Here is a 27638-nt window from a genome sequence, read left to right as displayed (position 1 = left end):
TTCTCAACTTAATATTATTCAGGCTCCATTTGGTTGGAACGAGTGCACGCTCAGATAAGAGGCCCTGGGATCCTCCTGAGAATGCTATTAGAGGCAGCTTTACAGAGCCCACTCACTAGTTCAGCACTTATCTGCTAATGGATTGTGGGTATCATGACAATGATCGCTGCAATAACAAGACTAGAGCAGCAAACCAGCCCTTTAATATTTTGCCCTAATCCTGAAATCAGAGATTTGAGCAGAGTCTGTTGATAGGATGAGCAGATGACCTGAAAGTGCCCTTTTACTGATGTGTGGGTACTGAGAAAGAGAAACACATGGGCAGAGTGACCCAGGGAACTGATATTCTCATGATTAAACAGTGAAGAAAACTGATCCTTTGACAAAGTATCTATTAAAAACAAGTATTTATTCACTCCTGTTGTAGATAGTAGCATTGGGGATATTTAGACCAGTGGCACTTAACTGGTTAGAGATGCACAATGTATTTTTTATATATATTTTTTATTTACCAATATATATACCATATCAATTATCGGCCGATATCATAGATCATTTATTTTTATTTTGATCAGTATTTGTTTCAAAATTAATTTCCTTCTTTTCAGATCCTTATGTTGTAAAGCCTAAATTCACTTAGTAGAATTTGATTTGTAGTGCTTTCATTTTAATTTATCTAAACCAAACCGCATAATTTTAATACTGGAGATCTATGAGCTATAATATGAAAATAAATAATGGTTTATCAATACTGAGAAGAATTTAATTAATAATAATAATAATAATAATATTTTGATTATTATTAAATGTAATGCTTTTAATATTAACATTAATGATTACAATGAAAATATATCATATGACTATTAAAATGTACACAATCTGCAATCTATGTAGCATTTAATATGACTGATTTTAGTTTCAAGTCATTTATTAAAAAAAAAAATACAATATTAACATCTGCCATCAGTCACTACATCAGCTATAATCATAAAATCAGACATTTATCGGTTATCGGCCCTAATATGAAAATAATTATCGGTTTGTCAATATTGGCCAGAATTTCAAACAACATTAATATTCTAATTATTATAATATTTATTATTAATGACTAATATTTAAATTTATAATTCAGTTAATAAATGTTATAATTACTCTGTGCAACCCATCAGTTCTGATCTAAACAATATTCATCTTACAAATGAATAATGCAGTATGACATGAACAAACCTTCATCCAGGTTAATGGAGGGCTTCAGGGCAGCGGCTGCCAGTCGGGCCATCATGGGCGATATTAGACCCTTGCTGGCCGACATCTTCTCCATAATGGATGAAGCAGCAAAAGAAGTTGGTGTGGATGCTACAGTAGCAGCGGCTGGGTCCCCAGTCGGGGTGGAGGTCTGGGGTAGAGAATCGCTGGGCATGGAGTGACCTCCGGAGGTGACGGCAGAGATCAGACTGGCAGTAGAGGGAGTGAGCGACATGGGCATTCTGGGAATGAGGGGGAAGAAGGGGTTGGAAGCACCTGCCAGTGCACTATTGGAAAGTGCTAGGGCCATGGGCACATTGCTGGGCAAAGCCTGGGACAGTAGGGTGGAAATACGGCTGGCTGGAGGCAGAGCAGTGGTTGGCTTGACGCTGTGGCTGGAGGACATGGTGGTGGTGGGAGTGGTCAGCATGTGCTGTATGCTAGAGGACTGCTGGGTTGTTGGAGAAGCACTTAAGCTGGAGTTCTTGCTGCTAATGGCTGAGTAGTCCATGAGGTCATCATTGCTGGACTCTTCCAGTTCCTCTTTGGGCAACAGGAAGGGGGAACTGAGGCCCAGCACTCCCGAGGAGCGAATGTGGCGGCGCTCATGCTTGCGCTTATGTGAGGTCATCTGGCTGGTGGAGGTAAAGGTGAAGCCGCAGCCTTGGCGTATGCAGTGGAAATGGTTGGTGGCCTTGCTGTAGACGCAGCCTTCGTACTTGCATTCCTCATATTTGTAAAACTTCTTAAAGCCGTCCTTGGCGTAAGCGTCGTCTTTGATGTGATAGCTCTTGTGCTTCTCGATGTCACACTTGTTCTTGAAGGTGAAGGTACAGCCTGGGCGTCTGAGAGATGGAAGGTAAAGGATTAAACTCTTAAACGCCAGTTAGCACACATTAAATTAAATTTGAACAGACATCATACCTGCAGTGGAAGTGGGTGGTCTTCTGCCCATAGAACTGGCAACCAACCGTCCCACAATCCTCAGTGGCCCGGAACCTCTGGAAGCCATCGTTGATCAGCTGCGCATTTTTCTTATGGAAGTTCTCATGAGTCATGACATCAGAGGTGCTTGTGTACACCTTGTTGCAGCCCACCTGACAGACAGGAAATGAAAAAAAAAAAAAAAAAGTGCTTTCATGAGAAAAAGCGTATGCATGGTTTGGAAATAAACACCAAGTGTGAGTTTCAGTTAGTTGCACTGGATGAAATATCATATGCTCGGTATGAAGCAGAGGCTTTGTGCTTGAGCTCTTGTAGTCTGCAGGGACATGAAAACAACAACTCAAGATGTGACACAAAAATAGCTCAGTTTGGTGATGAACTCAATGTGGGGAGCAAAGAAACAGGTGACCTAAAAAAATGAGCAGGAAACATTTTCTCAAGATCTGAGCTTTGTTAAAAATTTACTCTTGAGACAACAACTCATAAAATATGAAAAGCAAACCCTTTAGCCCAAAAAACAGGTGTGCATTTCATGAAAACGGCTTCAAAGAGATAAAAGACAGGACTATTTTTTGTGTGTGTGTGATTTGCAATATGTGGCATGCAAAAGCAGCATGGTGAGGTGGCTTGTGGTTGAAACCTTCTGCCATTTAAGGTTTTAGTCTATATTAGAGGTCTCTGCTTTAGGAAAAGTGTCAGGGGGGTTGTTCAGGGAGACTGTCACTTAGTTCTGTTTGAAAGGCTCTGTTACTCAACAGCAGCACTCAGGAGCTCTCTGGGCAGCAGGCGAACATGAACTAATGTTTGAATTAAAACCAGCAATTGTATATCATCTCTGGCACTTTTCACCCCTGCAAACAGGGCAACTTGGCCATATTCAGTCAAACAATGAAAAAAATGCCACTCTGTTTTTTCTCCGTAAATCAGGAGAACGGGTGCCAACATCTGCCTGTTCTCACCGCTGTTAAAACAAGAGCTGAAATGTCTAATAACAATTACGCCGTTAAGGAGGCTTTAAAAAAAAAAAAGAGAGAATATATCTTAAGTCCCGGGCCACTGTTGCCTGCGGGTAAAAAAAATGCTTGTCTCGAAAGTGACACCTTGAAAATAAGCAGATGTAAAGAATTAAACAGATCTGGTGGGAAATAATCTTTAACTTGCCACTTGGTACTAAAAGATGAAAAATGTTGAGTTCATATAAACAACTGCTAGAATTTCATCCATGCCAATTAAGGAGTGAGAAAGAAAGGGGGCGATGGGAGATGACGTATACACACTTTCTTTATCCTTGTAATTCTTATTTCATTTATTCTGACTACTTCGGTCTTATAAAAAAAAAAACCACTCTTAAATGGTCAAGGAAATAGTTAAAGAATTTCATCCGTAAAGATTATTGCATCATACAAAAATTCACCATTCGCCTACCACTAATATTATGCATGGAAAGTAGATTTTAGGTATTCTTCCACAGCTTTTTTTTTTTCTCATTATATTCATGAAAATTGAATTTAATATTTAGTCTTTTCTCAAATCCTGCACATATAGGGGAAGTTTTTTTTTTTTCTTTTTTTTTTTTTAACTAGGGGTTTTGCTGTGGTTTACCTGCATGCAGTGGTAGTGGGTACTCTTGCCGTTGAGATGGCAGCCGTGGTAGTACACACTGCAGTCATCCAAAGGGCTGAAGCGCATGAATCCATGCTGCAGGGAGTTGTCCCGCTTCTTATGCATGTTATAATGCCTTATCACATCCTGCTTACTGGTGAATCTCTGTAAACAACAGATACACAGAGGTAGTAAGATGGGGGTGGGGGTGTGGGTTCTGAAGGAAACCAGCAATGAGTTATTTTATTACTCATGCAACAGCTGCAGAGCATTGCAGCAAATTGCAGCCTAAACACCAGCGGCCGTAGCAGCAGGTAGAAGGTGTATTCACTGTTCCCTACTCACACTGCAGAGGACAGAACTTGAAAGTGGATACTTTGAAGGGTGTATTTCATTTGGAGTTTGCACTATAGACTCTCTTAACAATAAAGCACAGCATTATGACTAAGATATTACATTATACCATTTTCCAGGCTCACCTGATGTTTGAACCTGTTACTTAAAAAGGTTCCTGAGCTAGGCTGTTTATTACGTTTTATTTCACCATTTCTAATTAAGATGGATCACTTGACATGCGAGATCACATTTGCGATATTCTCCGCTTCTGAAAAATCATGTTCCATGCAGATGGTTTTGGAACGTGGATGGGGAAAAGACAACAAACAAACAAACAAGGCAACCAAAAAATGTTTCCCTTTTAATTCCCGTCTGAGATATGATTCCATTTTTAATTAAAGTATTAAAGCGCAGTTTTGTGCAGGGTTAGACAATAATAATGAGGAAATATGCTAAAATACCCCTCCTCGAAATTAAAATCTCCTACACCATGGAGCAGTCTAGAAGAAAAAAAACGAAGCGATGTGGGGGAAAAAACCTCACTCTTGAGAGATCAGGGCAACCAAATCTGCAGTAATTGGGCTTGAGCTAATATTACAGGAACTGAAACAAGAGTAGCTGAAATCAATGAGCCTCTTCCAACGTAAATCCATATTTTCTACATAAATGAGCAACAGGAGAAAAAAAAAATATGACAGAAACATCCACAAAACCTCACTGCCCATCTATGAAGCTTATCTTACAGGCAAATAAAAAATAAATAAAGATATATAAATACACAAAGATAAATACTTAAACCTTGGCTATATATAGTGTTACATTTCCAATCCTGTTTCAAAAGAAGATAACTGTATTTATATGATATATGAGCCGATGTCCAACAAACGGTAATGACAGGTATTTGGGATGTCGACAAACAAATAAAAAGAGATACTGATCTAGATCCGGCCACACTGAGCGGAACTGTGGAAAACAGCAGGAAATTGTATCAGTTGGGCTTCTGTAGTTAGTGGAGTGGCCACACGGTCGTGGGGGCATTTATTTTAGGATTCCCATCACATTGCAGGATGGCCATGAAAGGAGAGGCAGGGCCGGTATGGAGTGGAGCAAAGGCTGGCAACCGCAGGATAATATTCCAGCGCTGTGTCATGTAACATTTTAATGACTTATCAATTCCAAAAACAAGTTCATCTGAGCCTCACTTTTCTGCTAGGGTGCGCACAGTCTCCTGTCTGTCATTGCTAAACTGCCAAGTTCCACTGACGCCTTTACATGTACAGAAACATTCCTGTCTTATGTGTAGGTGACGTGTAAACGCAGTAACCAGATTGCCACAACTTTAGATTACACCAAAGTTGCAGGTTTATATAAATACAAATAATTTTTTTGTTTTACATTGCTTATGCATTTAGCAGACACTTATCTAAAGCCACATTATCAGTTTTTGGCTTCCCCGGGAATCGAACCCATCACCTTGGTGTTGCTAGTTCCAAACTCTATTGTTTTAGCAACAGGAAAGCTTGCGCCTGTATCAATCAGAATTCGGGGTTATTTAAAAGGCAGGTTTGGGTTACTAACATTTAACAACCACTTAAACAAACCTTATGGCCTAAATTTGTAATAAGTGAATTATTTAAAAAAGTAAAATTATAAGAACAAAGGCTTATCCAGAATATCGACCTTAATCGTGAAAACGAAAATGACACGCATGTACGTCAGTGAATTATTAACCAATGCAAGTCCCAAAAACGGACTTGCTTCAAAGGGACTTTTCAGCCAACTCTTCTTAAAGTTTGAGAAATAGTTCTTGAATAACAAGAGGCAGCCTGCTGGGCTGAATAAGTCTCTTTTAGATGCAACAGCTGCCCTGTTGTCTTCAGCAGGATTCCTGGATGTTTATAATGAAAAATGTAATCAGATGATTAAAAATGAAGTGGGAGATTATGACTAGAGAGGACTTGATAAAGAAAAGACTGAGCGGCTCTTGTTGCGGGAGGATTTTTGATGTCTTCGACAAACGCGCCCGTCTTTGCCTGCTCTTTTCCACCATATGCGCGTGAGCCGCTGCTGTCTGTGTTCTGATCTGCTTAATGCTGATTTTGCTGTGCTGAACATGACAACTCTGGGGACATGGATCAGATTAATAATGTGAAAGGGGATTATGAGTAGCCCAAGAGTATTAGCAGATGTCCTAAGGAAAAAAAATTAGGCATCTTTTCAAACTATTTACCATTCTCAGAGAGAAGGCCACTCTCTGTCTGATTGAGTTTTGAGAAATAGACCTCATCTATCTAAACCTGTTAATCCAGTACGATGGCAAGATAAAAGCCTTGTCCGTAATGTTTTGTTTGGCTGTTTCCTTGTGTGTACCCTGGCACACTTCAGTCATTTCCTCTAACAGTTATCTTTCTCTCCTGTCAGGAAGTGATTGGGAAAGAGTTAAGGTGAGCTTTAAACTGGTGTTGTGATACTCTTGGCATTATGAGGTTATCCTTACAGAAGCCAGGTGCTTGGATTTTAAGCAGTGAGTGTATTAACCTTTAGGTGTGTTGAATTGCAAAAATTACTGGCTGAAAGTTTCATTTATCATCAAAAAGTGGGTGAACTAAGAAAGTTATAGGCCATTTTACTTGCATTAGCACTTGGTGAGCGTTAGTTTTGAACCCTGCTTGCGGCTGTTGTACTCACCTGATAGTTACATTCGGGGTCCATGCAGTGATAATGCTCTCTGTACTGGTAAGCACAGTGCACATGGCCACAGTGTTGGCTCCCAGAGAACCTACAATCAGACAGATATATAATATTTGTGTCATTGTTAGTGTTTTGGCCGAGCATTCTGAATGCAAACATTATTATCACATTGAGCACAAAGATAAACACGATTTATAAAACAGCAAGTGAGACAAAGCGATCAATTTCAAAGAGAAAAAGAAAGTCGCATTTACTGAAACTGGTGTAGATTTTCGCTATTTCTATTCCATATACGAAACCTCTAACAATGTGGGGGCTGATCTTGAAAAGGGCAATTTAGCCTTTTATCTCCGCTTGATAGATGCCCTAACACTGACAGAGTCATCTTCACGGAGCTCAGAGTCATTACCAGGAACTATAAACACATAGAGAAAACAGGCCTACGCTTCCTCGACCATACGATTGCAATTCACTCTCCAGCCACAGCAATCTCCACCAAATTAGTTCCATTGCCTTCAAAGGCAGTAGGTAGACTCTTATTAAACTGTAACCTCCGACATAATTCACTCATTTGCTCGTGCTTTAAGCCCTGCCAAATCAGCGTTGGGCTCTCCAGGTTAACAGCCTATGCTTTAATCAGGGAAAGGTTAGGCCTAATAGAAAGGTTTGAGTGTGTCTGCGTGCAGCTTCCTCCTCTTCACTCTCGCCGACTGACTCGCCCGGTCTTCAGCGGATTGGCGGCGCTTTAAAGAGGCACATTTCCTGAGTGTTTACAGGCTGATTATAACCCTGACGATGATGACTGTTAAAAACCTCCAATTACAGCTCAAAACACACAAATAAACATTCGCACCGCTGCTGCCAAGAGCACCATCTGCTGAAGTAGAGAAAAAGCTAAGTAATTTTTTTTCCCCCTACTGCCTGGATTATCCCTAGACTGCTTTTACAAATCACTTTGCTGAGTTCATTAAGCTAATTGAATGGCGAATCCACTACCTGCTAAACGTGGGTGGTGTTCTGAAGGACTAGGGAGGGGGCAGGTGCTTAGGGTGGTTTTGTTTGCTTCTTAAAGGATCAGCTGACTTTAAAAAGATTTTTTTACTCACCTACATGTCCTTTACAACCCTCTTGATTTCTTCCTTTCATTGAACAATTTTTTTTTTTTCTCAATGCAGTTACACTCAATGCGGACGGGAGAGTTTGAGTTTCATAAAAAAGTCTTCTGAAGACACTTGAAAGTGTTTTTAGAGGTATTTTAAAATGTAAGGTGCACTAATGAGAGAGGTAGTACTATCAGGTTTGTTGGTTTTTGAGTTGGATTGTTTTAATGAATCATTTAAATTTGATTCCGAATGAATGATTCGTTCACAGACTTGAACTGATCTGGTTTTTGAGTTCAACTCAATGACTCACTGATCCGAACACAGCAGTCATCAGCTCGCTGAACAGAGAAATGAAAAATGACACTGAAAGGTTTGTGTGTTTCTCATGCAAAGCAATTGTTTGGATTTAAATCTCAAAACATATAGTCATATGGTCCATTTTTCTAATCCATATCCATGAAGCCTCAATTCCCATTCACAGTAACTGCATGGGGAAAAAATGGCCAGAATAATGTTTTGAAAATGTCTTCTTTTTTTGTTCCACTGAAGTTTTGGAATGACATGAAGGTGAATAAATGAGGGCATAATTTTTATTTTGGGCTGAACCAACTCTTTTACAAAAGAGATTAGAGCACGGGCTATGGTATGGTGTATCACACAGTCGCACCAGCACAGATGCACGTGTTAAACTCACCCACCATTAGCAGCCCCTCTGCGTCGCACTCAAACATTCCTGTTCCTATGTACACAGAAGCCCCCTGGGATGGCAGCCCACCCCGGCTGTATCACTTTGCCTCTGGACAATTCCCACTTGCCGCGTCAGGGGGCTAATGGGCCACGCTGCTATTCAGCGGCAGATTAAATATTAATATCGCCATGATACAGAGATTGCCGCACATCTCCCCTTACAATAGAGACACGCCGATCAAAGTTTGGTGCAATGGTGGGTACATAAAAGCATTTAGGAGGGAAAACAGTGACTAAACACTACCAGGGAAGCTCTTTAAACATCAAACCGCAGCAGCGCGAGGAGATAAAGAACTTTTTCCCCTTTTGTGGGGGGGAAGGTGGGTGTAGACAAGTTTACAAAGCTGCTTTTTAGCACGACTGTTCTCTCATTAGCGTGGATGATTCCCCCCACCCCCACCCCTTCAACAACCCCCCAATACACCAGGCTGCATTTGCCCTTTTTATGAGTCCTCATTTTTCTTTTTTCCCCTCCTCTCTTTCCTTTCTTTTTTTCCCAACACGGAAATTGAAACTGTATCTGGGCTTATCTACTGCCTCCCCGCGCATCAACTGCCGAGATGTTTAGACAAATTTTATGCATTATGCAGTGCAAATATCAAAACAGTTCTTGGCAGTGCCAGCAGAAGCCTCATTAAAAATTCCTTAATTAAATCTTCTTGCAAAATGTAATCAGTCCAAGGAGGGTTTTTGTGTGTGCACAAGGATGTGTGTGTGTCTGTTAGTGCCAGGGCTTTGATTTGTGGCCTTCATGTTACGGCTTGGGAGAGTAATCATTAACGCCAAAGCCACTTTGCCTTTTGAAACGCGCCTTTTTCTCTCTTTAAGACTAGAATAAATAAACAAATGATAATCACCTTTCTACTGGCGCGACAAAAGGAAACAGAAGCCGATATTGGAGTGCGCTGCATCTATCTCCGTGCTTTGTCTGCAGTCACGAGTGCCTGTCATTTAGTTGATTCAGTATCTTCATTTGAAGTGCAGATATTAGAAATGAAAGTCTCAACTATCTGTGCAGTCATGCCTGATGACACACGGGCACATGCAGGGCAGTCTAATGTGTCCGATGTTTTCAAAAACATTTCATGCTGTTTGCTCAAGATTTTACAGAGTTCAGCTTCGGGACTGGCAGGGAAACTGACACTGGGGAAAAAAATTACTCACTTTCCAGCCTTTAATTCAATTAATTTTCCTTAGTCCATAAACCTGGCGTGCTTACGCGTAATTTATCGTCCGCACAGAAAGTGTATTTTCGCAAATCTACGTCCTAGTTTATTAAGGCATAAAATATGTCCTCGATTAAAGAATGTTGTCGTGAAGTTTTGAGAGGGTGAGGATTTGCATACCTGGCGATATATTTCTGGTACACGTTGACGTCCTCTGTGGCAGGTTTCTCAGGAGGTAGGCCGTTCCTATCATAGCACGGAAAAAAAAGAGAAAAGGATTAATGGTATGCATTCCATCAGTAATAAAAACAAACTGACGCAGTATTTACTTATGAGCCATTTCAAAGTTTGGGCTATCAATATACATTTTCTTCGATGGAGTAGTGATTTGGTTTGGGAATGAATCAGGGAGGTATATATGCGCGCTTTGATGCATGGCCTCCCAACAATGAAAGCACAGAGGGGAAAAAATGTTTTTGAATGCATAAATTATTTATGTGTGTTTTTGGAGAGAGCACAAATGCAAAGATGTGGGTGTGTGCTGAGTGTCAGAAAGCCAGAAAATGGCTGCGTGCATTTTATTTTGTTTGATTGGCTCTTGTATGAGGGATGACTACGGCTTTCAGGACATCCTGCTTCAAAAACAATTCTCATCGATTTACCAGTTACTTGGAAGTCTGGGTTTGGTGGCACCGCTTGACTTAGCATCCCACCTTCATTGAATAAGCACTCAAAAGGAGGAATTCATAATGTAGCACATTATACTCTGCGTGAAGCATTTAGTATACAAGGTGGCAGCAGTTCAGCAGCACTAACTCAGGACTAAAAACGTTAGCAGCTCCAGCAGGGGATGACCTGGGGTTAATCTGTCTCTTTAGGGGTGGTCTTGACAACAAATCACTGTATGTGTGTGTGCTTGGACATGGCCACATTGCTGGATGGCCCAGGGACTGCTGGAGAACAGCCTTAAGGTTCTGAACCATTGACAAGGTCAGGAAACTCACAGAAAGAGTGCCAAGCAAGGCCCTACAAACTTGCAATCTGATTTTAAGGCCAACGGAGGTCTACTGACCCCCCACAAGTCTCAGGATTCTAGTCATTTCCTGTCAGTTTAACGTTTAAACAGTTAAGTAAAATTTTAAGAGATTGCCTTACTTGACTGAGGAGACGGTTCCAGTAGTGATGGAGTCAGTCTTGGAGAAGCTGGACTTCATGTGGTCAGTGTTAAAGCCGAGGTGGCCCGCCTGGTCTACGGTCCCGGGAGGTCCCACGACCCCCGCAGGAGCAGCTGTATTGATGACTGGTGTTCCTGGGGTTCCTGCTGTAGCTGGGAGAATGCTCGGCATCATCGGAGGATCAACCTTCCCAGGAATGAGCTTCTGGATGTTTCGTATATCATACTTTGACGGCCTACCGACCTTGCCGGTCTTAAAGGCAATTGCGCCGCCCATGTCAGGGTTGCCCTCGCCGGGTTTAAAGAGGTGCAGGAACTTGACATTCTCCAAGTCGTACTTGGAGGGCCGCTTATAGGAATTGCCGTTCTGCTGTCTGAGACTCTCGCCCATCTTCAGCTTCTGGATGAAGTAATCGTACTTGGAGGCGCGGGAGGCCAGGTTCTGGATGTGTGATGGGTTGGTTGGGGCTGGGTTGAGCGAGCTTTGTTTGTGGTCCATTCCGGATGGAAATATCTGACCCTCTGACCCTGTGAGGGCCGGCTGGATGAGGGCAGTGCTCTTCTCCATTTTGGAATTGAGCTCTTCGGGCTTGGTGTGCATAGGCCAGGGCAGGGTCTCCCCAGCCTTCAGCTTGCGGATGTACTCCTCATACTTGGAGAAGCGAGCTCTACGGGTGGCCTCCTCACTGCTCAGGGAGGAGGGATCTGAGGTAGCTGCTTTCAGTTTTTCAAAGCTGATCTTCCTGGCCAGCTCATCCCTGCCCTGCTTGTCATCGTAGCCAAACATGTGTAAGAATTCAGTCATGGTGTTGGCGGCATAATCACGTAGTGCGGAGGCCTCTCCTATACGAAAAAAAAAACAAAACTTAGATTTCCTTTTATCTATCAAAAATAAAATGAAATAAAATAGCAAGATGAACCAATAAGATGAACAGAATGAGATAAAGGTGTAGTTTAAATGCAGTATAGTGAAATAATGCACCATTAGCTGTCATATATGTCTGGAGGGAGGTCAGATAACTGGTCAAAAGGAGACAATTTGGGTTGAAAGCGTCCCCTGCTGCTTAACCAGCCTTTTATAGGCTAAATTATAGCCCTTTCAGAGTCTTTTGTGCATGTGTGTGAGCAAGAAAGGGACACAAACTCCTCTGGCACCGGTGCACTTAGTTCTTGGCTCTGATATAGTGTTTACCACAGCAGATGAATGCAAAAAATCTCATCTTGTCTCAGTTTGTCTGTCAGGACTAGAACACGGCTCTAAATGACAACTTCACAGAGGTGTCAGATAAACTCCCTCTCCACCCTGCCAGGACCCCTGCCCTCCACCAGACCTTTTTTCCATTTATTTGATTGCCTTTTTCATTGCTGGGCAAATGAGATGGTTAGAGGTAACATTAGCTAAGGCCATGGTAATTAATACTAAAATATTTCAGCTTTGGTCTCATATTTCTATGTTATTGCTAAATCGGTCTCTTGCCCGTGCTTTTCACATCTCCTTCTCAGCATGTAAAATAATCCCCAAATTTCCATTGCTGCATTGGGGCTAGTACTAGCCGTGCTACATCAGTATGAAAAGTGATCTGGGAGATCGAAAGGGCATGAAAAATTTAAGAGAAATGTATCAGGTATTTGAGAGGAAACTCCCTACGCTTTGCCATGCATCATTTTAGCAGCTTCTACTGTGTTTTAGCACATCATTTCATCTCAAGCTTAAAGATTAGAGCTTCATGACAGTCCTTAAAGGTCTCTACATCTACTTGTTTTCTTAATTCATTGTTGGCTTGGAGTATTACTGCCATGCTTACCAAATAGAGTACAATATATTGTACTCTATTTGGTATACTTTAGATATACATATAAAATGGTAAAAATAGCACTGAAAGCTATAGCCAGATGAGATCTGCGTGCCTCTAATGCTATTTTGACTACATTTTGACAAAGTACACTCATTTATTGTTAATTAGCCTCAGCTTAATCACTGCTAAATCGGCCACAAATAAAACACTAACTGTAAAAATAATGAGCTATTATTACTTACTGTACGTATCTCCAGAACTTCAGTTTGGCAGAGCAAGGCTTCAGTTATAAATTTGGCATCCAGTGATGGTATTTTAGTATAGGTCATGACTGCTTAGAAGGGTTTTGTCAGGTCATGTGTTTTTACACAGCTTTAAAGTCAGGACCGGCTCTTTAATCTCTGTCCCTGAACATTTTCCAAGGGCAGCGATCAAAGACTCTCCTGCTTTGGGCAATTGGACGTATTCCATCTATACCTTTTTTCAAACAGCTGGGAAACTCCCTTCATTTTCTGACCGAAATCCGAGTGTTATGGTCTATCATCAGCATTATTAGTGTCAAAAGTCACCTGTATGACATGCAGCCCCTATACTGTTAAAGGGATAGTTCAACCAAAATGATCAACTCGTGTTGTTCCAATCCTTTTCAGTTTTTCTTCTTTCGTGGAATGCAAACAAAGTTATTCAGATGATTTACTTTGTGTTCCATGGACAAAGAAAAACCAGATGATGACAAAATACCAATTATTGGGAGAACTTTCCATTTAACACTTTTCATTTTGAGATCAATCTGTTGGTATTAGAAGAGATGTCGGTTGTACTACACAGGAAAAGTAATAGCTGTGGCCACAGTAGTAGCAGGTGGTAACAGTAGACAGGACGAGAAGTCTAGCATGCCAGTGGGCGGCTCTGCATGCGTTTAATAGACTATCAGTGTCAGGAGAATGATTGGACTTAAACTGCACACATTATGCCAGGACCTAAGAGAAGATAACCTTTTAAAACAGCATGTAAATGAGTTTTCCCCCTCATCCTTATCTCACACGCTCCAAATGATGTCATGTGCATGTGGTTGGAAAGCCATGGCTTTGGGGGAAAGGTGCGATTTGCCTGGCTGAACTCCCAGCACTCTCTCTCTTTTCCTCGTGTCACTGGAGAGTACAAAAAGAAGTGCTCCTAATCTCACCACTTCATACTGGCAAATTCCAGCCTGTGACAAAGCCCTTGTCTACGTTTGAGGCAATTAAGGTACATTTTTCCCTCCGTGGTGTGATAACAAATGGGCATTATATCTCCTTTCTGCTGACCAAACATGGCCATCAGAAGCAGGCTGATTTTGTCTTCCAGTGGTGGTGATGATAAGGATATACTTGTAAGGATCTATATATATGAACTTATCAAGGGTCCACTGACAACACTGTCACTGCTCTCAAACGGACATTTCTGATGCTGATTTTGAAATCTTAAACTCAACTCAAAAGTTTATATTTTGAAAGATGTAGACTTCAAAACATACCTCTGCATTTCTCTTCAGAATAAATCAAATAAAATTAGCTGTGATATGAAGAAAACACTCATTAAAGATACAAATATTTTAACAGTGGATGATATTAGCTTCTGTTGATTAGCAAAACTAAAGGTAGCTTAATTTATTTAGCTAGCTAATATAGCTAAATTGTGATTTTTTACCAAACATCTTTGGTTAGAATTCATAGAAGTAAAATTTAATTCTATTAGAATTTATTCTGAAGTGAAAAATATTATATACTAAAAATTATAAATTAATTTATGGATGAATGTATGTTTTTATTTCTCAAAAATATTTCTAAAAATTTAGAGTGGAGAAAAAAAACATTATTTAAAATATCTAATATTTTATGCACTGAAATGTTGACATGATCTATTGCCTAGCCTGGTTGGGAAGCATGGCATGCATTTGACTGTTATGGGAAAGGCATTCTGTGATTTTTATGCTGATAGGGATTCTGCTCAGTCCCCTGATGTGATGAGTTAAATGTTTTGAAGGTCGCAGTTTCTCTCATTGATCTTGCGATGTTTGTTAATTACATTGTCACTGATGTTGTGAGAGATAATTAAGCCACTATGTTTATATGCATAATTATGTGCGCTCCGCATCAGCCTTTGAAAGACAGCAGCACGAGGGAAGAAAAAATATTTTAATTGTGAGCCGCTCAGTAACATGGCAGTATAGATGCCCTAGTTACAATCAACAAAGAGAGAGAGGAGGGAAAAACAACTCAAGACAAGAGTGGTGACTAATGTCTGCACACTGCAGTCTTCAAACGCTTTTTCTTCATTTTGAGATGCTTTTTCTTCATTTTGAGATGCAGACGCAGCCGGGGCTCAATGAAAGCAAAGGTGTACAACACAAACACATATTTACAGACAGCTTTCTTTATGACCATGAAATAAACACAAAATGACTGATTACAACCACAAAGCACTCATGTTTGCCGGAAAATACTTGATTTTCTGAGAAACTCTTGGCCCTACCTATGTGATAGGCCACAAGCATATAAATGCTTCTACCGTAAGATAAAAAAAAACAAAAAACATGAGGCAGAAGAAAAACTGAAAGAAGAAAGCATTTAACAAAAAAGCACCAGCTTAACCTGATTTCAGTAGCTATCTGAGAAAAGAACTGTCTTTTAAACAAAATGATATCTCTCTTATCTCCTGTTGTTATCAAGCATAGTTTCTGTCTTGTTGTACCTTTGTTGAGTACTGCAGTCCTCCTGAGATAGTCAGAGGTGAAAGTTCGCAGAGGTTTTAAGGTGGAGATTGTGTCAGTTTCTGCAGATTTTGCTTTGCTTTGTTTTGTGAAGGATGGCAGAGCGTACCTCATGTTATCTAGATGACTTTGTTACAAACACAGAAATAAATGCAGTCTTAATTTCTTTCCATGCTGATTTAAAGGCCACTCGGTATACTAAAGACTTTATTTTTCTGAATCTCTAGGATTGAATCTCCTGAACTGATAGATACCTGGAGTCTCGGCAGAGCTGGTCTACTATGTAACTGGGTCCGGGTGGTAGCTACGTTTTGTGAGCTTATAGAAAATCAAAGAGTCAGAGTGTAATCCTGGGTGTAATATGAAGCTTAGCCGACCTGCAGTCTTGGCACCTCGTCTGCTACACACATACACCACAGTCTCTATAAGCCTCTGCTAAAAATGAATTTCTTCTTTTAGTTCCCGTTTAGTTTCCCCAATGCAGATTGTTTCTATATAGTATGTTTGCGAATGGCAACAGTTACTCTTTTTATGTTATACATTTCTCTTTCCAAGAACTGCACTTGTGTAGCTGTGGCCCTGTCAGAGTGTCACTGTAATTATGCTTGCAAAGCACACAGGTGAAGTAAGACCTGTGAAAACTGAGCCGGCAAGCCTTTGAGGAGAGATTTTATCTTGCTTATGCACACTTTGTTTTGGCTACAAAGAGAAAAATACTGAACAAAGTGATCTGTATAGTATTCGCAGATATTTTCACTGTACGTCAAGTGTAGATCTACATGTTTTTTTAGACACTGAAATGCAAGCAACGTACTAACAGCATCTAAGATCCAAATGTTTCGAGATTCGTAGAGTAATACAGTAAATTCATGAAATTAAAAAGTTGGTTTTATTTTATTTGAATAAATAATCAAATGTTTAAAATGTCATGTTTTGTAAAGTTATCACATTTATTTAACATAGCATTTTATTGTTAATCTATCTATCTCTATCTAGATTTCATTTATAAAGAATTTCTCAGACTCTTCATCCCAGTATGAGATTGGGAGTATTGAACCTATTTATCAGGGGACACCTCAAAATAAAAAATATATATATATATGTATAGTATTTATATGTATAGTGTGCACAAACATATGAAAATGTGTGTGCAAATGTAACATACAAATACCTATGCATACTAATGACATCGTCCTAAAAGAAAGAGGTGATACCTGGCGAAGAGAAGGGGGCTTGGCGAGGTGGGGCTTCAGTGGTGGGCTGGTAGCTGTCGTCCTTGTGTGGGGTGCTGCCCTCAGAGTCCCTGTCCTCGTGATAACTGCCCTCGTGGGAGCCTGTCATGGTGTCAGCTTCTTCTGCGTTGTCTTCTTCATCGCTGCAGCCCTTGGGCTGTACCATATAAACACCTTCAGGGGGACAATCGTCTCCATTGCTGGGTTTGAGTCCCCTGTGCTCACCCCCGTCTAAGGACTGTGGATCGTCGGCGTACTCGCCGTTCACCCATTTCTCAATGGCCTCACGCCGTTTCTGGTCCTCCTCAAGGCTCTGGCCCAGGGTCAGGCCCTCTGGGGAGTCGCTTTCAGGCCTGTCGCCCTCATCATAGTGCAAGCTGCCCCGCTCGCTGTTGTCCACTAAGTCTGAGTCTCCCTCGGCATTCTGGGAGCTGCCGTCATACACAACCTGCTTGCTAAGCTTGGCACAGATCGCATTCAGTTTTAGGCCACCTTTCCTTTTGGCGGCCATTGTGGATTTTCCTGAGGTCTTTTCAGTGCATAAACTCCTCTCAGCTGTTGACGAAAAAAAGAAAGAAAGGAGAAAGAACATTTTAGTGGTTAAAAACAAGATTTGTGGAAGTTGTTTACTCACTGATGAGCCATCCTTCACTGCTTCAAGCTAACCACAATGCCTCACGCAAAATACCACAAACCTGTTTTTGTTTGCTGCTACTCTTTGATACACTGGCACTTCTTTTCTAGAACAATAGAGAATTATAAAGAAAACATCATGTGTGTCTGTAAGTTGCAGATGTCATTCACACCTAAGAGAAGGTGAGAAAGGGAACAAGAGAAATATCTCTTCCTACAATCAAAGAAGAAAAACTAGATTTTAATCAGACCCCCAACAGTGTGTCAAGCCACCACTATGGAGAGATTTAATCCTGAACATAGCCTAACACTGACTGAACGCTCCCTTCACCTAAAGAGGCCCAGCGTCCTGCCAATGTGAGCCTTAACTCAGCGCAGGGACGAGAACAATGAAGACTATAAGACAGTACATCTAGAAGCAGAAAGAAAGAGACAGAAAGCATAAAAAGTGACAAACACAGAGAGAAAAAAGTAGCTGCCACCCCCTCACCTCACATCAACTCCCTTCACTCAACCTGCTTTAGTCTCTACAACTGTCACTCAAATTCGCCGTCAGCCCCTAAACCTGCTTATACAGTGCAGAAGACCACCACACCAACAGTTTTTTTTTTTTACCACATTTCAGTAGACATTTACAAGATCAACAGTGGTTTGAGAGTCAGATATACAGTACACACTTCCTGTGCATCCCCCTTGAATATAGACAGTTGAGAGTGTAATGGAACCGATCATTCGCACACGGTTCCGGTTCACAATAGGCTCGTTCCATTTTACCTGCCGCACAACCAGAGCATTTCCAGTTTATAGCAGCGTGAATTTCTACGGTTTAGTGTTTCAGTAATTCTACGGAAATCTGCATGTGGAGATTCCACATTGGCCTGGTTGCTATTTCACCCCAATGTGCTATCTATAATATCTTTCCCCGTGTCAGCTCCCCCCTGCAGCTGTTCTGGGTCTTTCCATATCCAGAGATGCCTTTTTAAGGGCAGAATTCTCTCATTGCTAAGTCACCCTTTCTGATGCGAAGATTTAGCAAAGTTCACTTTTAATAGGTTTTCCAGGCTTAAAATCGAGCCCGCCCGTAACGTTAGATGTTTATCATGCAGTAAATAAAGAATGGGAAACCTGCGGGGCGAATAACGGTCTGTGGAACACTTTAGCTGGTAGTTAGACGCTGCCTTGAGATGAGCTATTTCTAAACATCACATGAAGCTGTCAATACAAAAGCTGGTTAGGTTGGAATGGATGCTTTAATGAGAACATATCACATCATTTTTGATTGGAAAGTGTGTAAAATTGAAATCAATTTTTTTTTTTTTGGCATTATGTGCTTTTTAAGAGACTCGAGGTAAGCCCGTTACTTACTAGATGTGCCGTGCACCCTGTGGCCCCCGGCACATGCTTTCTCAGTTACTGTATTTACACTCAACACTTCCTCTCTGAAACAATGAGCTGAGGAATTATGCACGCTCTGCGCTGCACCGCATGCACCTAAATGCCTCAGATGTGCTCATTTTTACTTTAAACAATTGCAAGGCCCGGGTTTAAGAGGTCATTCAGTTGCGGACGGCAATTTTGAACCCCCAAAAAAGGAAAAAAATAAAAATATCAGCTGCAAAAACTATTAGGAAGCGGGAACATAAATTCTGAAGTATTTTTTTCAGATCACCTCCAAAGGAAGATTGAGGTCATTTGGGGCGTAACAGTAAAGGTCATTCACTGTTTACCCTGCTCAGTATTTCACGCTTTAACTAGTGATTTCCTTTGCATTGCAATCTCGCTTTTCCTTGTAGGAAATGACCCCTGAGAAGCGATCTTGTTCCATTACCCACAATTTATGTGCGTTTCTTTTTTTTCTTCTTTTTAACAATCAAAACACACATTGTCAACACCCAGCATCTAAAATTAGCACTCGCCATAATAAAAATGTGCATTTGTGAGTAAATGCTAACTATTTGTCAGTGACTGACAATTTTATAAGAAACTAAATCATTCATGTATATATATTAAATGTTAAATATTACATTAATATAATATATAATAAAAAATAAAATATTATAATAAATTTAATATGAAAAAAAAAGTTAGCACTTTTACAAAAAAAATAATGCTGCGCACTTGAAAGACATCTTTGTCTAGAGATGAGATCTGAGGTTTTAGAGAGGATCAGGGCACTAATGAGACTCTCCGGAGCTCAAAAAAAGGAAGGGGAAAAAAAAAAGATGATGGTAAACCAGTTAGTAGCTGCTGCATTAAATACATGCCCGGCAATAGATATGCCTCGGCTCTGACCAACAATGGAAATCGCTATGGTAACTGCTGTTTACTTCAAGTCGTTTGTGTTCATGATAGCATGCAGTGCGATAAAATCAGAAGGGACGCAGATAAAAGAACAGCCTCTCCTCTGGGATCCCTCTCACCACTCAGGAGACCGGCACTCGTGTTAAGAAAAATAGGTGTAACAAACAGCAAACCTCACTGATTTGATTCGTTTCGGTAAAACGCTATTATTTCAGGCCGCCGAAGACGCCTGTCAGTGCTGAATACTAAACCAACGGTGGGGATGATCACAGCAAAAACTTGTTTTCTTTAAGAGGTCCTGTTTATTGTAATGCTGACAATATTTTTTTTACTGGAAATAGTGCAGAGCTGGAATTGCCGTAACGCTTTTACTGTATAAGGAGAAAAGCTTTGCGAAAAAGTCAAGAAACTATTCTAAACAGATTCAACAATAAGAGTGAGAGAGCTTCTTCTTTTTATCTGCTCGCACATCAAAGGCCCCACAAGCCCTGTTTCTTTTCAGAAGCGTGAGGCGGAGGACGCCGGGAATGACAGAGAAGCTGCCTTGAACGTGGCTCTCCAGGCCCTGTGTGTTTCGTTTAATGCGGAGCTTCTGTTTATGTGCCGGAATGATATCATGCCCAATCAAGTGGTGTTTCAAATCCTAATAATGCCGTTGGAAGTGCATTATTTGTATGAACGTGTGCTGACTGCAATCAGCCCACCAGAGTGAGGAAGTGGCTGTTAATGACTGCTTAGATTGGCGTGTCCTGTTCTTCCCTCTCCCTCTCTCTCTCTCTCTCTCTCTCGTTCTGACAGGAAGCGTATACACGCTAAAGCTGGGATATGACATACTCCTTCTCACCTGGCATCCACTGCAGCGGTTGTTTTAGAAACAAACTCTGTTTACTTGGCTAAACCCGAATCCCTCGACTTAGCGGTGATCTAACACTCTGATCTGCCCTGTCTGATTTCATGCAGACTATCAAAATACGTTGACTAATGCAAGGACAAAACCCTGATAATACGGAGCATTCATTAATACAACAGGCCTGGACAGCGTTGGATTATTTTTCATTATTTAAAGATCCTCCAGTCAGAGCAGTTTGTTGCTGTCCTCACTTTTAAAAGCTTTATGCTGATATTATAATCTTTTTGACAGATTTACTGACCTGGAATGTGTGTGAATTACCTTTTTTTTTTTTTTTTTTTTTTTTTTTAGGACCTCTGACTGTCAGGGGCTTCTGCAAATGCAACTTAACGAGGTAAATGTCAAATAAACCGAGAAATGAGAACGGTTAGCTGTTCCTGCCCCTTCCTTGGCTTTATTGTGCATATTTACAATGCAGTTTCTCATTATGAGCTGCAACTCCAACAAGATGGAGCCAGGTTCCCAGGTATTTCCTCACCTACTAAAGCTCGGACACACACACATGCTGAAATAATCCCCTCTGTTTTTATTTTGCTAATTTACAGCTTGCAGGAAGGAGTTTGTGTCTCCCACCGCTCTGAGGGAAGGGGAGCGGAAAAGTCAGCATCGGACCGGTTCTCCACACACACTCTCGTTCCCCAGCATCTGGCCTCTCTTTCGATTTTATTACACAAGAATAACAATAAGCAGGTCTGCGACCCCATCTATGGAATTTGCCGTATTTTTTCCACCGGTCTGTGCTGATGCTCTGAATTTCCATTTTCTGCATGCATATTTAATTGAGTTTTGTCCCAGTGGTGCGGAAATGATTTGTTTTTTGCTCTCTGTTCACTTGACTCCTCTTCGGAGTCGGTAACCCTGATTAAGACGTTCACGTTAATTTCCCAGCGCACACCTTTTTTTGTGCATTAATGGTTCTGATCGTCTAATTAAAACTTCTCAGCTTCGCTGCTGATCACCGCTCGTTGTGCCTCTGACCTGAAGTTTTAATTGCCGCGTCAGAGACGATAATAATAATTTCTGGGTTCTGATGATTAAAAACAATGCCATTCCCAACTGCCACTTAAAGCGGAAAAAGATGGAAGGAGAGGCTGAGGTGAAGCATAAAGAAAAAGAAGGTGAAAGGAAGAGAATTAAAAGGTAAAAGATGGTTATTTGAGGTTTTAAACAGGTTTGTTTGGTATCTCAGTATGAGAGGGGAGGATCGGTGCTCACAGGGCAGGTTTACCTGGTTTGTGGTGTACTGTAAATGATGGCAAAACAAATAAAAAGCTTCTCAGAAATGCACGAGGTTCGGAGAAACTGTGCATTCTGCATTTCTATGATACATATTTTAATAGTTTTGCTTTTGGTCTTAATCTTGTAATGTGACATTTCTGCGGTATCTTATGTCTAAAAGCAAGTTGTTGCATTAAGAGGTTGTGCCGAAAATAAAACGTCTGCTCACATGTGCACTAATGGCCAAACTATGATGGGGTTTTATAAACTGCTCATACTCATACACACTCTATCATTGTCCTTTTTTGTCTGATGGACTCTAATGGATTTTTCAGATTCCCATGCAGGAATCAATTTTTTAGTGGGAGATACACATCCGGACAAAACAATTATGTTCATGAGTTTTTCTTTTTTTTTTCTGACTTTAAAGTTGTTTTTTTGGAGAAGCAAAATATGAATGCAGAGGGCGTGCACACAAGTACACACACACTCACTCAAATCTGTTGTATTATTAATCAGTCTGTTGCACATCTGCTTGCTTGCAGTGTGTGTTTTTTCCCATCAATAAAGCACTTATTGCTTTTAGTCTGGAATGTGACCTTGCATGTTGCATGCTGTCTTTGGACTGACCTTGAAGGACCTACTTTGACTTCTCCCTCTCTCTCTTTTCTGAAACCTTCTGCCACATACAATAATTCAGTTACATCCCGTTACAGGTAACAAAAACAAACAAGCCATGGAGAAAAAAAAGCACGCACATACTTGCCGCTGAGGACAATGGACAGAAAATGGCCGATGCATATTTTGACGCACAGACGGAAAAGGAAATATTTTGTTTAAGAAGCAACCCTTTACATTCGGAGAATAAATACATCCCTGAAGCCTAATTATAAGACAAAGCATTTAAGACGTCCCCTGAGGACAAAAGGGCTGAAATAGGGAAAAGTAAAGTCTGAGGTGATCCAAATATATCCTGATGACGCTCATGAAGGAAGGCACAGCTGTTTTCTGAAGAATGGGTCTGATTCATTCACAAATGAAAATCCTGTCATTTACTTATTTACTCAACATAATGTTTAAAACCTGCATGACTTTCTTTCTTCCTTCTTTATTTTTAAAGTCACTGGAAGTGTATTGTAACACATATTTACAATATAAAATAACCATCTTCTATTTTATTTATTCTTGTGATGGCAGAGCCATTGCTCCAGTCTTCAGTGTCACATGATCCTTCGGAAATCATTCTAATATGATAATTTGCTGCTCAAGAAACATTTCTTATTATTATCAATGTTGAAAACCATTGTGCTGCTTAATATTTTTGTGGAAACAGTGATACATTTTTAAAGGATTCTTTGATGAATAGAAAGTTCAAAAGAACATAATTTATTTTTGATCAATTTAATGATCTTAGCTGAATATAAAAAACATTACTAAAGTTTAAATAGAGTATTTTCAGTTGCTCTTTTTTTACAGTACATGTGCTTACATGTACTTATAATGTACATACAGTAACACTTACATCTAAGAAAGTTCTGGTAATACAAGGTAAATACATGGGGTAGGGTTAAGTTTAGGGGTAGGTTCAGGGTTAGTACCTAGTTATTACATAGTTATTGAAATAACTATAATAAGTACATAGTATGTACATGAGGAACAGGACTGTAAAATAAAGTGCTACTGTATTTTCCATAGTTTATTGATAAGTGTCATTTTCAAAAAGAAAGTCACATGAGGCTGAGTACATAATGACAGCATTTTCGTTTTTGGTTGAACAAACTCTTTTAAAACAGCAATGGTTGTAGAGATTTTTACATTTAAAAATAGTACATGATGGTCTCAACACCAGTTGGGTAGAAGTTTGATTGAAGCGCACCCTGGCCATGTCTGAGGGGCAGCCTGTGTGCAGCGCAAGAGTTTGAGAGGAATCAAGGTTATGAGGAGAGGCTCCCCGTGCCACTGAAGGGCACTTGAGCTGATATCTGCACAGATTAACTGCTTGAGATGTATTTTTGTCACGAGGAGCCGTGGTTAGTGTGGTGCATTGGGGAGCCGAGCGGACGCAGAAGGGGGTGGGCTACTCTAGTTCCTCCAGCGCAAGGGCACAACGAGAGGTTGGTGGCCGCTGGAGCCGCCCAGACCGGAGTCTGTCACTCAGAGTCATTATCTGTGGGGATATATTTAATTTAGTGGTTCCGGAGCTGCGCTGCTGAGTAAGCCAAGCCACCATTAGGGCCGTCCTCCGGGGGAAACAGCACACGCAGCTCGATTAGTTATCAATTAAGAGTGCAGAAACCTCCACCTGCCGTGTGAGAGAGAGGGAAAGAGTGGCAGAGAGGAGCAGGACCCGGACGCCGTCTGACTTTTTCTTCTGTTTTGCTCTGCCTCTTTCCCTCTCGGGCCTTCGAACGTCAGGTTAACCTTGATATGAAGCGCTGTCAAGCCGGATGATGTCAATCAAAGAGGGCCCTTTCAGATAACCTCAGTGTGAAACCTAAAAAGCAACCTGTTTAGATGTTTAGACATGCCCCCTCTCACCAGCATATGAATTTCATTAAAGAGAAATGAGTTGTGGCACTTCTACAACAAGACTCTTAAGACATTTTGACAGGCTTTAAGACACTTTGCTGTAAAAAAAAAAAATTGAATGAATTAAATTAGCCGTGCAGTAAAGCCTCCGGGTAAGTTAGTAAAAGAAGGCAGAACATTTAAAGAGCTCATTGAAAGATGTTTTTGTTTCTGTGTTGAAACAGAATGTTTTGGCAGGACATATTTTGGAAATATATAATTGGTTTAAATGTCACAGTCATGAGCCATGATTTGCTACAGTTGTAGAAGAGAAGGCATTGGACTAAAATGTGTTGGACTAAAATAATCAAGGTTTTTAGTATATTTTTTATTGCTACGTGGCAAACAAGTTACCAGTAGGTTCAGTAGATTCTCAGAAAACAAACAAGACCCAGCATTCATGATATGCACGCTCTTAAGGCTGTGCAATTGGGCAATTAGTTGAAAGGGGTGTGTTCAAAAAAATAGCAGTGTCTACCTTTGACTGTACAAACTCAAAACTATTTTGTACAAACATTTTTTTTTTCTGGGATTTAGCAATCCTGTGAATCACTAAACTAATATTTAGTTGTACGACCACAGTTTTTTAAAACTGCTTGACATCTGTGTGGCATGGAGTCAACCAACTTGTGGCACCTCTCAGCTGTTATTCCACTCCATGATTCTTTAACAACATTCCACAATTAATTCACATTTCTTGGTTTTGCTTCAGAAACAGCATTTTTGATATCACCCCACAAGTTCTCAATTGGATTAAGGTCTGGAGATTGGGCTGGCCACTCCATAACATTAATTTTGTTGGTTTGGAACCAAGACTTTGCCCGTTTACTAGTGTGTTTTGGGTCATTGTCTTGTTGAAACAACCATTTCAAGGGCATGTCCTCTTCAGCATAGGGCAACATGACCTCTTCAAGTATTTTAACATATGCAAACTGATCCATGATCCCTGGTATGCGATAAATAGGCCCAACACCATAGTAGGAGAAACATGCCCATATCATGATGCTTGCACCTCCATGCTTCACTGTCTTCACTGTGTACTGTGGCTTGAATTCAGAGTTTGGGGGTCGTCTCACAAACTGCCTGTGGCCCTTGGACCCAAAAATAACAATTTTACTCTCATCAGTCCACAAAATGTTCCTCCATTTCTCTTTAGGCCAGTTGATGTGTTCTTTGGCAAATTGTAACCTCTTCTGCACATGCCTTTTTTTTAACAGAGGGACTTTGCGGGGGATTCTTGAAAATAGATTAGCTTCACACAGACGTCTTCTAACTGTCCCAGTACTTACAGGTAACTCCAGACTGTCTTTGATCATCCTGGAGGTGATCATTGGCTGAGCCTTTGCCATTCTGGTTATTCTTCTATCCATTTTGATGGTTGTCTTCCGTTTTCTTCCACGTCTCTCTGGTTTTGCTCTCCATTTTAAGGCATTGGAGATCATTTTAGCTGAACAGCCTATCATTTTTTGCACCTCTTTATAGGTTTTCCCCTCTCTAATCAACTTTTTAATCAAAGTACGCTGTTCTTCTGAACAATGTCTTGAACGACCCATTTCCTCAGCTTTCAAATGCATGTTCAACAAGTGTTGGCTTCATCCTTAAATAGGGGCCACCTGATTCACACCTGTTTCTTCACAAAATTGATGACCTCAGTGATTGAATGCCACACTGCTATTTTTTTGAACACACCCCTTTCAACTAATTCAACTAATTCAACTAATTGCCCAATTGCACAGCCTTAAGAGCGTGCATATCATGAATGCTGGGTCTCATTTGTTTTCTGAGAATCTACTGAACCTACTGGTAACTTGTTTGCCACGTAGCAATAAAAAAATATACGAAAAACCTTGATTATTCTGGTTAGTCACATTGTACTGCTATTATTTTGAACAATACTGTATATACATTTAATGTTTTTGGAGCAATTTTGTTTTTAAATTCCGCTTGCATTTTATTGCACGTTATAGTTCACGGTGCACATCTTCAGAAACGAGATAGACAAAAAACTAAAAAACTAAATTTCCAGACAGGAAGCCTTGCTGACAGCTTCGATCCCTGGCCACCATTAAAACATTTGCTCTGCTTCACAGACTCTGACTTTTTTTTTTTTTTTTTTTACCTTTTATGCACAGAGGAACAATTTGCAGGTGTCCCCTGGACTTCTCAGGTTCAGACTCTTTTAGTTCTCCAAGTTCCCTTCTGCAACAATACCTCTTTAAAACAAACCTGAACTCTTTTAATCTATGCTTTGTTACGGTGAAATGCGGTCAGTTGACAAGACTGAAACATCTGAATCATCCTGTGAGAGTCATGAAGCTCAATATGCGTTGGTTAAAAAAAAAAAGAACACAAACAAAATGAACAAAGCACTTACAGTAACTGTAATAAGACACTCAGATCTACATTATGTAATGAACATGCATAGCTTCAGTAAAATGTTTCACGCTACAATTTAATAAAATATTTTTAGAACATTAAGAATAATAGGAAAATCAGTTTTCAAAGCAAATTTAATATTTTATAAATTATTTAAAGTATTTATTTGAAGCATTAGACTGCCAACATAATTTTTGGCTACTCCATGTGTACTGGACATTTAATGTATTTAACATGCAAACTTTTGACGGGTTTCTGCTGTAGTATACATAGTTCATGCTGATGATTTTAAACACCTGCAAACACAAGAGTCGTTCTCAAAGATGGCAAATGCTTTTAGCATTTTTTGCAAGAACACACAAACTCAAGTTCGAAAGTGAGAACATTTCATACCTGTGTACAAAAGCAAACCGATACACTTGTGAGGAAAAAAAGGCTGCGGCTGCTCTTTTTGAAATCATCATGAGTAGAAGCTTTTCAAAAGGTGAACGTGTGTGTGTTTGTGTGTGTGTGTGCTATTTTGGTCAAAGAACAAGAGGAAGTATTGCATACTGACTCAAACAAAGAATATGCTTTTGATAAAACCACATCAGCTTCTTGTGTATTCTACACTAAAAAAGGCTGGTTTCCTGATTTTTTAGATGTGATGTGCCCTCAAACGGAAGCAGCACAAGTAAACAGCACAACAGCTCAGTGCACAACGAAACGAGCGGCGCACAAATGATCACAGACATTGATAACAGTTTCTAAACGAGCAGCGAGGGCAATATCATTAACACGCCATTGTTTTTCCAATGCACTAAAAATGGCACAAATTGCATTTAGAGCTTCAGCCGCACACGG

The 27638-nt window shown here is 40.4% G+C and overlaps 1 protein-coding gene across 6 annotated transcripts in view; it reads right to left on the bottom strand.

Moving 5' to 3' along the window:
* LOC128011446 (zinc finger protein castor homolog 1) overlaps nucleotides 1-27638 on the bottom strand; it is a 94028-nt gene that overhangs the window by 15914 nt on the left and 50476 nt on the right. For all 6 annotated transcript variants that reach the window (XM_052593818.1, XM_052593814.1, XM_052593817.1 and 3 more), the window contains exons 2-8: nucleotides 16772-17344; nucleotides 10991-11852; nucleotides 10016-10081; nucleotides 6817-6907; nucleotides 3793-3957; nucleotides 2170-2342; nucleotides 1228-2090 (exon numbers count right to left, since the gene is read on the bottom strand). In XM_052593818.1, coding sequence (XP_052449778.1) covers nucleotides 1228-2090; nucleotides 2170-2342; nucleotides 3793-3957; nucleotides 6817-6907; nucleotides 10016-10081; nucleotides 10991-11852; nucleotides 16772-17300 — 2749 coding nt within the window. In that variant the 5' untranslated portion in view covers nucleotides 17301-17344. The remainder of the gene's footprint in view (nucleotides 1-1227; nucleotides 2091-2169; nucleotides 2343-3792; nucleotides 3958-6816; nucleotides 6908-10015; nucleotides 10082-10990; nucleotides 11853-16771; nucleotides 17345-27638) is intronic.

Source organism: Carassius gibelio, chromosome B23 (genome assembly GCF_023724105.1).
Source record: "Carassius gibelio isolate Cgi1373 ecotype wild population from Czech Republic chromosome B23, carGib1.2-hapl.c, whole genome shotgun sequence".
Lineage (NCBI taxonomy): Eukaryota > Metazoa > Chordata > Actinopteri > Cypriniformes > Cyprinidae > Carassius > Carassius gibelio.
This window is presented reverse-complemented; position numbering and strand designations above follow the sequence as displayed.